This window comes from Eleutherodactylus coqui, chromosome 9 (genome assembly GCF_035609145.1).
Source record: "Eleutherodactylus coqui strain aEleCoq1 chromosome 9, aEleCoq1.hap1, whole genome shotgun sequence".
NCBI classification, from domain to species: Eukaryota; Metazoa; Chordata; class Amphibia; order Anura; family Eleutherodactylidae; genus Eleutherodactylus; species Eleutherodactylus coqui.
The window spans coordinates 37,754,371-37,767,102 of record NC_089845.1 but is presented as its reverse complement, the minus strand read 5'-3'; the positions used below and the strand labels follow the sequence as shown (position 1 = coordinate 37,767,102).

Sequence of the window (12,732 nt, the reverse complement as noted above, 5' to 3'; positions counted from 1 at the left end):
GTATTCTGCTGACAGCCCATGCGAGAACCAAGCACAAGCTGGAATCTGCAAACCGCTCCTATAGGCCCTTTTACACAAAGTGTCCATTAGCACTTTATGCAAAATGATCACTAAAACTATCAATCTTTCAAAGACTGTCTTTGCGTGTAAACGGGCCTTTACTTACAACTTTTGCAGGTAATTTTAGGGACCGAGGGTGGTAGGGCACATTCTAAAACACCCGCCTTGAAGCATCAGAAGAGGTTGTTCCACCTTTAATCTGCACTAGGTGTTAGTTTAGGATACAATCAGACCAGCAATCAAATATCCTGACACAATAGTCTATACACTAATTGCTTCAGATTGTACAGACTAGATATAACACTATAGCAGCAACTAAACATACATTGTGAATAACTGCAAACAAAACACAATTCTCCAAGTTGGGTTTTCAAGAGAGTTTATTAGGAAACTGAATTTGGAAAACTTCATTATAATGAAAGCAATCCACTGAATCTAGGAAACCAAACAGACCGAACATTGCCAGCTACACTTGGTAACTCAAGATGAAGAAATTGGAACTAGAACTAGATCTTTTATGCAACATTTCATTAGTTGATATTGTGGAACCTTAGTCGAGCGCTCCAGTGTTAACAAGGACCTGGGCAAGAATCTCAAGGTTTACATCTGTAATAAGAGAAAAAAAACTGACAAAAAAAGAAACAAAAAACACCACAAGTATACTGTATTAATAATATACGCTCAGGCACCCGGGAGAAGTTGTCGGAATCCAATGAAATTTTCTCTTTGGGATTTTAACGCTGATGTATGTGATTACAATATCTGACCAAAAGGATCATTTATTGTGGAGAACTGACCCCTTGTAGGGAGGTTCTAGTACCCTGTTGTACCACCTCTAGCTTGGATACAAGATGTTATACAGGTGGGCACGGAGGCTCTAGTACCCTGTTGTACCACTTCTAGCTTGGATACAAGATGTTATACAGGTGGGCACCGAGGCTCTAGTACCCTGTTGGCCCACCTCTAGCTTGGATACAAGATGTGAAACAGATGGGCATGGAGGCTCTAGTACCCTGTTATCCCGCCTCTAGCTTGGATACAAGATGTGATACGGAGGGCATGGAGGCTCTAGTATCCTGCTGTACCGCCTGTAGCTTAGATAGAAGATGGGATATGGGGGCATGGAGGCTCTAGTACCCTATTGTATCGCCTCTAGCTTGGATACAAGATGTGATACAGATGGGCATGGAGGCTCTAGTACCCTGTTGGCCCACCTCTAGCTTGGATACAAGATGTGATACAGATGGGCATGGAGGCTCTAGTACCCTGTTATCCCGCCTCTAGCTTGGATACAAGATGTAATATAGGCGGGCATTGAGGCTCTAGTACCCTGCTGTACCATCTGTACCTTGGATACGAGATGTGATACTGGATGACATGGAGGCTCTAGTACCCTGTTGTACTGCCTCTAGCTTGGATACAAGATTGGATATGGGGGACATGGAGACTCTAGTACTCAGCTGTGCCGCCGTTAGCTTGTCTCTTTGGACAATGAAACATTTGGAGCTGCTTGTGCTTGTCGGACAATCAGATGCTCTTCTCCAATGATGGTCTGTCGGTGACGTCCTGAGCCCGGACCCCTTGTGTGGCCTCACACATCCACTGGTCCCAGCATAGTCCGATGGCCAGTCCTATCAGTGATTGACAGCTATCTGTGAAGGACTGTATATACAGGGATGTCAATCACTAATAGTACTGCCTTTTGTGTCATTACTTGGCTAACTATCGGCTAGTGTAGAAGCATCCTGTGCCAAGGACTGCACCATTTTATAGAACTTTCTCTTTGCATATACCAGTGGTGATGAGAAATGCAGCCAACCACTTTTATACACTCTAGAGATGTGCCTACATATTACACGGCCACGAGGTGGGCGCTATATACACATCTACTGCCATCTGATTGGCACAACTATATACAAATCTACTGCCATCTGGTTGTTTCCCTGGGTTTCATCTGATGCCGTGCAGTGTGGGTTGTGTTTCTTACACTTACCTTGAAGAGCAGGATAAAAGGGAGAAAGTGTCCGCAGGATATTTGTCACAGTATTTGCATCTTTCCCTTTGAGGAGATGAAGTATGTCCGGACTTAGGGTTTTAGAGGTTTTTCCTTGTGTATGGCTGGATGAAGGCCTCTCAGAACGAGCTTCAGAGAAGCAGTTGCCATCCGAGGACGATGGTCCAGGATTGGCAGGATTTTCCACAGCACCTACTTCAGAAGTTTCTGCTGTACAAGTGCCTTTTAGCGAGTCCTTTTCCTGTATTTTTGAAGTCTTGTCCTTTAAACTATTCTGCGAGATATGAGGCGTATCCGTTACCGTACGGATCTCTCCCCCAAACATCTCGGGAACATAGGATCTTTCTTTGGGATTGTTAACATTTGTGTAAGTGGCTGCAATGGAAGAGGAACGTGAAGACCCTCCAGATGAGCTCTGCTGGTGGGATCCCATGACATTCGTGTAGGAAGAAGACGACGACGAATGCACGGTGGGAGGATCGTCACACTCCTTGTGAGGTCTCTTTTTTCCGCTCCGAAATTCTAAAATAAATGATTGTTGTTAGAAACAATAAATTTAGGTTTGCAAACATTCCTCATTTACTAAACTTTGTACAATAAAAAGGAAATCTGGACACGAGCGGATTTGAATTACCAAATCTGGAGCGGGTGTCCGCCTCCGCATGTCGTAGCAAATACCGCCCATAGTATGCTATACAAAAGTGATTGCACAAGAGCGGAAACCAACTGCATTTTCTACTCACGGATGAAAAAAAAAAAAAAGCAGCATACTCCATTTTCCTGTGAATTCCGCATGGAAATCTGTACTGCGCATGGCCGACGGCGAGCCGTGCGGACCATCCACAGTACAGAAAAGAACAAGAAAATAAAGGCATGCGCGAACACCGGCCGGGGAGGGGCGGATTCTGCTACGGGCCTCCGCATGTGGAATCCAACCTGCCCGTGTGCAGCCGGCCCAAAACCTATTTCCATTTAAATAGTCTTATGTAACTACTTGAAGGAAGGGAAGGAGTCTGAAAGGCGCAGAGGTTTACATTATATCAGCCCATATGTTAAAGATCACTAGAAGCAGGTGCCTTCCAGGACTTTTAGTATTGATGACCTATCCTCAGAAAAGGTAATCAATAATTGATTTGGCAGGGGTCACCTGCTCAAGATTAGCGTTGGAAGCAGATAAATTCAATGGGAGCGGTACCAAACTGGGCAGCTACGGACAAGTCTGTTAGATAGAATAATGTGGCCAACTGCGCTACTCTGCCCAGATGCATACCGTAAAAAATATTGGGCGGTATGCAATTTTTTTTATTTTTTTTTTTAACATGGGTAACTAAAGACAACCGTTCTTCCAATGTATACCTGCAATATACTGTACACCGCAAATGCAGTGCTAATACACCCTTACCAGCAAGTATGTTTCCAGAAGTCTCATAAGTGTCATTGTTGCCCAAAACAACCAATCACAGCACAGCTTTAATTTCTCATAGTGCTCTTGAAAAATTAAAGCTGGACTCTGATTGGTTGCTATGGGCAAGAGACTGGTTTTCTTTTGGACAGGTTTCATAAATCGGCTCCTATGCTTCAGACTGGCTCTGATCACTTGACACGAACGAGGGGCTTTTAGCCTTCTAACAATTCTCAAGCAATTGCCCTGAAGAACAATAAAAGATGCCGGGCAGATTTCACAAGTGCTGCTATGAGACATCCTAGAAACCAAATCAGTGTCAAGTGCTAATTCCAATTCCACCTCAACACAGCACAACACCAAAGCACTACGAAAGATAAAAAGCAAGGCGGGAGAAGTTGGATTAAGATATCTAACAAGTGGAACTAATCTACCATTTACAGATGATCTACCAATCTAAAAATGAAACTAGTTATAACAATCAAAAGTTTCAGTCTGTCCCAAACTTCCCAGAGTCCTCCCCCTAAGATGGGTCATGTGAGACTGGGGACATAGCTGAAACCGAGTGCTCACTTATTCTATAAACAACAACCCACCACAAACTTCTTGCTGTAAACGTGGGGTAGGCCACAGCTTTATTGAACTTTAACATATGATATTAAAAGAACTTTATTTAACCAACACAACCTTTTTCCCATGCCTTCATCCACTGATCCTTAACTGTGACAGTCCCAAGGACGTTCGTAAGTCCAAATATCCGTGGGCTTGCAAACCTTCCTTTTCCGTAGCCAGCATGGGAAGCTCCCGGCCACACGGTAGGTGCCATACTGTCTATGGCACCTTACGCCCCACCCCACCAACCCTTAACTAACACCAACTCTACCCCGCCCTGCAGACCTGAAAGAAACGTGTCCATTCCAACGTTATTGAGATGGACACCATCTTCCCTCGACGCCCCTCTTTCCCTATCTTCTAACTTCCAATGACAAACGGCGATGCCTCCCATTGCCCTCCCGAACGTGAATATCTTGAGGTTGGCTAACTTTCGCACTCTTTCGGTCACTTCTGGGTCTCTTGCCCCTCTCCAACAACGTATCGCAACCATGTCCGTCCATACCACTATGGCGTCCTGACAACAGTCACGGAATCTTAGCATATCCTGCTTCATTAATACGAGCAAATCACCCATTTTTATGTTGCCTAGGTCATTCCCCCCGACATGTACAACCAGAATAACCCTTCGGGGGGTCCACCTGCTGACTTGTAGTACGAATTGTAGCATCCTGGGCCATTGTAGCCCTCGTATTCCGAGCCAATTCACTTCTGTTCCGGCCAAACCCAGATTTCTTCCCAACAGCCGTACAGCTGCCCTTCCTTTTTTCTGCCCAATAAACGAACGAGTGGCCGATTATCCATACCGTCCAAGGTTCTAAGGCTGTAATGAAACAACAACAAGAGAACTCTACCTGTAACCGCCAGTCATATAACCGAATTGAAAACCGACAACACAGGCCTTGTGGCCTAAACTGCAATTAAATCTGGTCTAACATAAGATTTGCATGCCTGCGACTTCCATCTACCTAAACGTTTTAACTTGGTTTCGTTCATACCATGTGCTTCTGCCATGGTCGTTGCAGCTATTCTGAAAGAATGAGTGCCGAATTCGACCGGGTCCAAATCCGCTTTACGCAACACCGACCACAAAACCGTCGTGAATTGAAAACGTGTTAATGGAAGTCCCGACGCATACGCCAAAAACTGGCCCGTGGGGGCCTGGGTCTCAACATATTGACGTACCAAATCTACTGGGCACCATCTTGACGCCAGTCTGCTGATCGCGAGCCATTGTACTCGTCCGTAAATATCGGTTTTGGATTGTCTGACGCGCACTCGCAAACCGTCGCCTGTGAAAACCACGTCGTTGGATAGTAAGCCTCCAGGCTTATTTGTGCTGGCTGAAACGAATTCGCCGATGCGCAATGCTGCGAAAAACGCTAACGAAAAAGCGGTTCAGAACAATAACGTTTCCGCGCTATCTGTACATATAAACGCTAACTCTTCTAATAACTTGGTCAATAGCGCAAAAGTAATGGGTCGCCTTTTGTCTACTCTCGCTCTGTCCTTCCTCCATCCGCGAATGATCTGCCGAAAGACAAAATCTTTCGTAATGTCCATCATGCCGTGTAGCTTCAATAAGAACGCTACCCCCGACAGGTGCTTTTTTGCTACCCCCACTGATGTCCACTTGGAGCGTAGGCACGCTAGCATATCCAGCGTGGTTGACCGTGCTCCGTCACCTCCTACCACCCGATTTCCCAAAAACGTTAACCACGTCGACCAGATTGCATTGTAGCCTTTCCAAGTAGCGACCGCCACTGATGCTTGCACCAGCTTCAGCAACGCTCTTCTGTCAGACTCCATAAGAAAGGAGAGCAGCGTACTCCTTCGGTATCCGCTTTTGAGTGCCGCTCCCTCAACAACTCCATCTGTAAACGAGAGAGTGCATCAGCCGCACCATTGCAACGTCCTGGAACATGTCTAGCTCTCAAGTGAATATTCTTTTGCAGACATCCAAGTACTACGTGTCTCAACAGAGCCAATACCTGTGGTGAACCCGAAGACTGTTTATTAATCGTTTGTACCACTGCCACGTTATCCGACCAGAAACCTAACTTACAATCTTGCATTTTGGAACTCCAAAGCAACCACTACTGGAAAAAACTCTAATAACGTAATGTTCTTTGTCCACCGATTTTTATGCCACTCCTTTGGCCATTGCTCTCTGCACCAGTGATTTTTGAAGATGACCCTGAAACCGTCGGAGCCCGCCGCATCCACGAATACACTAAGGTCAGAGCTTGCCAGCTCCTCCTTCGGGCACATCACTTGCCCGTTGAAAGATTGTAAGAAAATTTTCCATATATGTAAATCTGCTTTCATGCCTCTCGTCACGCGCACAAAGTGGTGGGGTTCTCGCACCCCTGCCATTGCAAGGGATAGCCTTCTGGCAAAGGCTTGTCCCATTGGGATAACTTTACAAGCGAAATTTAATAAACCCAATAACACTTGCACCTGATGCAACGTAGCCTTCTTGCAACCCGACACATCATTTAACGACCGGCGCAACTTGTTAACTTTTTCCTCCGGAAGCCTGAAAACCATTGCCGCTGAATGTATTTCTATGCCAAGGAACGTCAAGCAGGTGACCGGGCCCAGAGTTTTTTTCCTCTGATAGCGGTACCCCCGCGCGATGCATAAGCTTCCGGAACGTGCTCAATAACAAACCGCAGTCGCCAGACGCTTGTGAACCGATGAACAAAAATCCATCCAAATAGTGTATAACCGATAGGATGCCTGTCTCAAATTTGAGCATCCATTCTAAAAAAGAGCTGAATAGTTCGAAGAAATAGCAAGATATGGAGCATCCCATCGGTAAATACATGTCGATGAAAAAACGGTTATCCACCCTGCATCCGAGCAAATGGAAACAGTCTGGATGAACTGGCAGTAGCCGAAACGCTGACTCAATGTCAGCCTTCGCCAACAGTGCGTATCTGCCCGCCTTACTAATACCGAACCGCCCAGTCAAACGTTGTGTAGGCTACTGTCGCTTGCTCCTTTGATATACCATCATTAACCGACAAACCTTGCGGAAAAGATAGGTGGTGTATCAGGCGGAATTTGCCGGGTTCTTTCTTGGGTACAAGCCCCAGTGGGGAAACCCGTAAATTCGCAAAAGGTGGCTCCTCAAACAGGCCTGCCATGCGGCCCAGCTCGACTTCCTTGAGTAGTTTTTCCCACACTAGTTTGATGTTATCGCTGATTTTAAATTAGGGCAAAACATGGATGCAGGCTGGTACGAAAACGGAATTACAAAACCTTCAGAAAAACTGCACTTAAGAATTTTTGCTTCCTGTTTCTTGTGGTACATTGCGAACCACAGATCCAGGTAATGACTTCTCACCGGGGTTCGTTGCTCCACTGGCACCACCCACCGCGGCAGATTTTTGTTTTTTTTGGAAGCAGCGAATCGCTGCATGTTGCCCTCCGCAAATCGAGCACTCGTGCCGAAACTTGCAGGTGGCGTAGAATCTACAATGACCTTCATTGTAGAGCCAACAAGATCCATTTGGTCGCTGGGAGACCGCCGGTGGTGCCCCCTGGAAAGGACGGCCTTACCGGGCGCTGCGCTAATATGAGCTGAATCCACACATCTGTGGCCTTAGATGCCCAGCTTATGTGCTCCATTCCTAAAACCCGACGCCTAAAGTCCTCATCATATTTCCACCAGGCTGACCCTCTGTGCAGCTTGTACGCACTAAAAATGGTGTTCAAGTACACCATCATCTCCGGGCCCTTAGCGGGCTGATGTTGACACACGACGTGAGACAGCACCAAGTATGCTTGCAACCAATTGCCAAATGTTTTGGCGATCTTAGCTTTTTTAACAGGTCCGCGTTCCGAAACGCGTTCCTTATCAACCATTACATGGTCCACTGACAACAGGGACCAAATATCCACATAAATACCTTTTTTAATTTTATCCACCAGATCCTCTGACAAACCTACCCCTAAAGGGGCAACACCACAGAAAAGCGAATCGGCATATTTTAAGCCTTCCGCCGGATCACTTCCCGCATTCGCTGTTGAACCAATACCACAATTACTCGCAGGCGGGACCGAACCCCCTGGAAAGCAGGACACTGAAAGCCCTTCTTTGGGATCAACTTTGTTCAACAGCGATTTCAAGACTGTGACCAAATCTCCCGTGTCAACCGCCTTAGCGGGATCCATAGCATTTTTCCAAGCATCCACAAAAACCGACTCACCAGCTTGACCGACCTCCGGCGATGCCAAGGGTGTGGTCCTCGCTGTGATTCCTTTGCGTCGTCGTATATCTTGTCCAGGCGAAGGCTGCCGTCTGACCTCGCGCGGAGCCTCTTGCGCCCTTCCTGCTTGCGACGTTCCAGGGTAGTCCCGATCTGACCTCTCCTGTGAATAAATGTGCCTCCTGCGGCGTATTATATCACTATCGTGGCGTGACAGTTGCGGAGCCGACCTTATGCGGTGGCTTACCGACTGCTGTGACTCCTCCGGACTGCTGCTCCTGCCGCCTCTAGCTGACACGCGCTCCCTAACGCTGCTGCTGTACCCTGCCCACTCCTGCTCTAGACCTGTAGGCTGCCTGCTACCGCGCTGCTTGAGCCTGGCTCTCTCGCGCTGCCTGCGCCTAGCGCCCTGACCTTGCCGTCTGCTGGCGCGACGTTGACCTGACGTTTGGGACTGCGTGCGCTCGTGCCCGGCTAGGGCGCCGAGGTAACGGGGATTAATAAAGCAACTGCGCTGAGTGCTGGATCCCGCAGGCGGTAGCTGGCGTGGGCGCGCGCTGCCTGCCAGCCTCTGGATACTAGATGCCCCAGTTTCTTCTATTAAGCTTTCCCTGTCTCTTATGCTACCCTCTATGCTGCACCCCATGCTGCTGATGCTGCTGGCTCTGCTGCGCTCTGGGCTACAAGGCTTCCCTCCCCCCTCTGACGGCCCCCCTCTGCCTGCTCCTGTAACCTCTTCCCCCCTCTGCCTGCTCCTGTAACCTCTTCCCCCTGCTCGCTCTCTCCCTCTATGCTGCCTGCTGCTCTTTCCTTCTTAGTTCTGCTGGCTCCGCTTTTCTCCTGGACTTCTCTCTTCTGCCTTTTCTCTTTGCTAACTTTACTTTCGGATTTTCCTTTCTCTCAGTCTTTCTGGCGTCTTGTCCCGCTCCGTCCGTCTCCACATGTGTGCAGCCTCTTCTGACCTGCTTCTTCCTCTGCTTCCTCCCCCCTCCACTTCCTGTCTTGACTCCACCCCCTAAATCACCATTAACCCTCTAACTCCTATCTCCCTCCCAGTCATTTGCCGTTTCATTATACATTTTACGGCATGCTAAAAAAATGACTTCTAAATGTATTTACTGTGTGGGATCCCCAAAAAATAAATAAAAGCCACACCTATGACCTATGGTGAATGTTACTTATTAAACTATTTTGTGGTGTTTGTGTAGAAGTAATACAAATATACATATACCTGCGAGTACAATAACACCATATTGTGTATCAACACAGAAAACAAATACATTCTGCATACTTGGCTGTAGCAGGAACAGCAGGAGCGCCATCTTGCCCTTCTGCATATTACACAGATAACTGCAGCTGCATGCTGGTTGTCGCATCTCAATGACATTTACGTTGGAAAGTCGGATTTTGACGCATAGCCAAAAAATTCACATCGTAGCCAAAACCTGCCGGACCTGCTGTTCAGTGCGGAATCCAAACTATTATTAACCGCAGGGTTTTGTGGCCAAACTGCTGTTTACCTGAAAAACAGCCTCAATGGCGGCACAATATGGTAGTTTCCCCGCTAAATCCTGCGGCCATCAGCGATCAGCTGATAACCACACAGGACCGCATGTCGGGAAGGATTTTTGGCCACAAATGTGAACTTGGCCTAAGGGTGCCTTCACACTTGTGAGAAAATCGTGCAACTTTTGCGCAATGTGCGAGCGCATACAAGCACAGAATTATAAAACCCAAGATTTTTTTTTTTTTCACATTTGCGATGTTTTCACTCATACGATTTTGCATGAAGAAAAATTAAGAAAAAAAAAAAAAAAATCGCAGCGTGCCCCATCGTTCTACGTTTTTTAAAATCTCCCATGTTTCCCTATGGAGCCTCCTTTTTATCGCATCGCATAGCACAGACTTGCGATTTGTGCGCTGCATTTTTAACATTAAAAAGTACTATTGAGAAAAACGTGCAAAAGGCAGCAATGTTTTAGCTAGAAAGAGCAGCGCCGACGCTCAAAAGTTGCAGAAAAAAAAGGCAAATTTACTGTGGCAAAATAGTGATCACCAGTCTGAAGGAGCCCAGAGGCCGAAATCAAACTGTGTTGTATGACGTCAGCCGATGATGGTCACTGATCATATACAGAAACTACGGCAAGACCATGTGAGGGCCGGACTGCCAAGAGTCTACGGATTACTACTATTGGAAGGGGGCTGATACGGGCCCTTTCATTACTATCGGAAGGGGGCTGATATGGGCCCCTTCATTACTATCGGAAGGGGGCTGATATGGGCCCTTTCATTACTATCGGAAGGGGCTGATATGGGCCCTTTTATTCAGTGCTTGTGGAGCAAGACATAATAGTGATAGGCCTCTGAACAGCGCAGGGCTGAAGTGGGTGGAGCCTGGGGTGGGCGGAGCCTACAGTGGGAGGAGCCTGACATCATAATGCTTATAGGACATAAGGACAGTTCGTGACTCAGACGCCATCTTGAAGCTAGATGACAACTGCTGGGGACATTGACAAGAAGTGAACCTAACTGGGTTGGATTTTGGCGGTAACGGCCAGAGAAGCCAGAAGAGGACTAGATATGGCGCCACCGGCAGATGAAGAAACAAGAGGCGCCAGCCAGAGGAAGCGCCACTGCCGGCCACAACGCCAAAGCCTCAGTGACGACCAGCTAGAGGGAGCACCATTGCTGGCTACAACGACTGAGCCTCAGAGACCACCAGCCAGAGGGAGCGCCATTGCTGGCCACAACGCCTGAGCCGCAGGGACCACCAGCCAGAGGGAGTGCTATTGCTGGCCACAACACCAAAGCCTCAGGGACCACCAGCCAGAGGGAGTGCTATTGCTGGCCACAACGCCTGAGCCGCAGGGACCACCAGCCAGAAGGAGCGCCATTGCTGGCCACAACACCAAAGCCTCAGGGACCACCAGCCAGAGGGAGCACCATTGCTGGCCACAACGCCTGAGCCGCAGGGACCACCAGCCAGAGGGAGCACCAGTGCCTGCCACAAAGCCTAAGCCCCAGGGACCACCAGCCAGAGGGAGCACCATTGCTGGCCACAACACCCGAGCCCCAGGGACCACCAGCCAGAGGGAGCGACTGAAATAGTAAGAGATCAATTCATGTAACAAGAGTTTACAGAATCCGTCATTTAAGTCGGACTATCATGTTGTGGATTTTGTCTTGAACTTTGGCGTTTGCCGCTGATTTCACCCTGCTGTTGTAAAGCGTGAGATCTGCAGCAAACAGTTATCAGATGACGGATATTACATATCCTGCAGGGATTTCTTCAACACTATGGGGCAGATTTATGAAACTGCCTAGAAGAAACACTGTCTCCGTTGCCCCCGGCAACCAATCACTTTACTAGCACAGAATACAAGATGAAAGCTGCGCTGTGATTGGTTGCCGGGGGCAACGGAGATAGTTTTTCCTTTAGATATATTCATGAATCCCCCGATGTAGATTTATTACAATATCATCCACCGGGCTTGTATAGTAAATGCTGCACAAAACATTTGGAGTATTGACACCCCGTGTGAAATGTACCCCAATGAGGGGCGGACTGGGGGACCCCGGGGCACATCACTCCCAGCCCGCATACAATATCGCCCCCAGCCACATTGCAGAAGAACAGCGGGTCGCTGTGAGATAATATTACTGTTATCTGCTGGGTAGATGCAATACATCAGGGCTCCTCAAGAGGTTCCCACTCTGGCTTCACCAGCGAACACGTAGTATCACACAGGGCCGAATACCACCCTGCGGTGTCCAAATTACCCTAGATACCCCGCATCGCACAACGCCCCCTGCAGCACCAGACCCCACAGTGCAGTGAAAATACCTCCCTAGTAGTGCCACCAATACCAAGAGGCCCCAAATACTCCCAGCAGCACAAAGCCTTTACCTGTGGAACTACAGATCCCAGTAGGACCTATAGAACAGCGAGGGCATGCTGAGAGTTGTAGTTCCACAAACTGATGTGATGCAGTCAGACACAGAATACACAATGACACTGAGCGACTCCCAGGTGACGTCCTACACCGTCACCTCGAAATTATTATAAACTGTCGCCAGGCTATATTCCACTACACTGTGCCCCAGTGCCAAAACGCTGTACCCCCAAAATATATGCCACTACACTGTGCCCCGGAACCAAAACGCCGTACCCCAAAATATATGCCACTACACTGTGCCCCAGAACCAAAACGCCGTACCACCAAAATATATTCCACTACACTGCGCCCCAGAACCAAAACGGCGTACCCCCAAAATATATGCCACTACACTGTGCCCCAGAACCAAAACGCTGTACGCCCAAAATATATTCCACTGCACTGTGCCCCGGAACCAAAACGCCGTACGCCCAAAATATATTCCACTGCACTGTGCCCCGGAACCAAAACGCCGTACGCCCAAAATATATT

General features: G+C 48.0%; 1 protein-coding gene across 1 annotated transcript; it reads right to left on the bottom strand.

Moving 5' to 3' along the window:
* Window positions 1-422: 422 nt before the first annotated feature.
* Window positions 423-8,992, bottom strand: LOC136579007 (uncharacterized). Its single transcript, XM_066579250.1, has 3 exons — window positions 8,306-8,992; window positions 2,054-2,596; window positions 423-666 (listed from the first exon to the last, which is right to left on the bottom strand). Exons 1-3 carry the CDS (start codon window positions 8,949-8,951, stop codon window positions 611-613), a joined length of 1,245 nt encoding a protein of 414 aa, XP_066435347.1. The 5' UTR covers window positions 8,952-8,992; the 3' UTR covers window positions 423-610.
* Window positions 8,993-12,732: the final 3,740 nt, after the last annotated feature.

Excerpts from the sequence above, each read along its gene's own strand:
- LOC136579007 (XM_066579250.1), bottom strand. The coding sequence starts at position 8,951 with ATGGGGTGCAGCATAGAGGGTAGCATAAGAGACAGGGAAAGCTTAATA. Across the intron at positions 2,597-8,305 it reads GCCGGAGGTCGGTCAAGCTG|AATTTCGGAGCGGAAAAAAG; the intron begins GTGAGTCGGTTT and ends CATTTATTTTAG. Across the intron at positions 667-2,053 it reads CTTTTATCCTGCTCTTCAAG|ATGTAAACCTTGAGATTCTT; the intron begins GTAAGTGTAAGA and ends CTCTTATTACAG.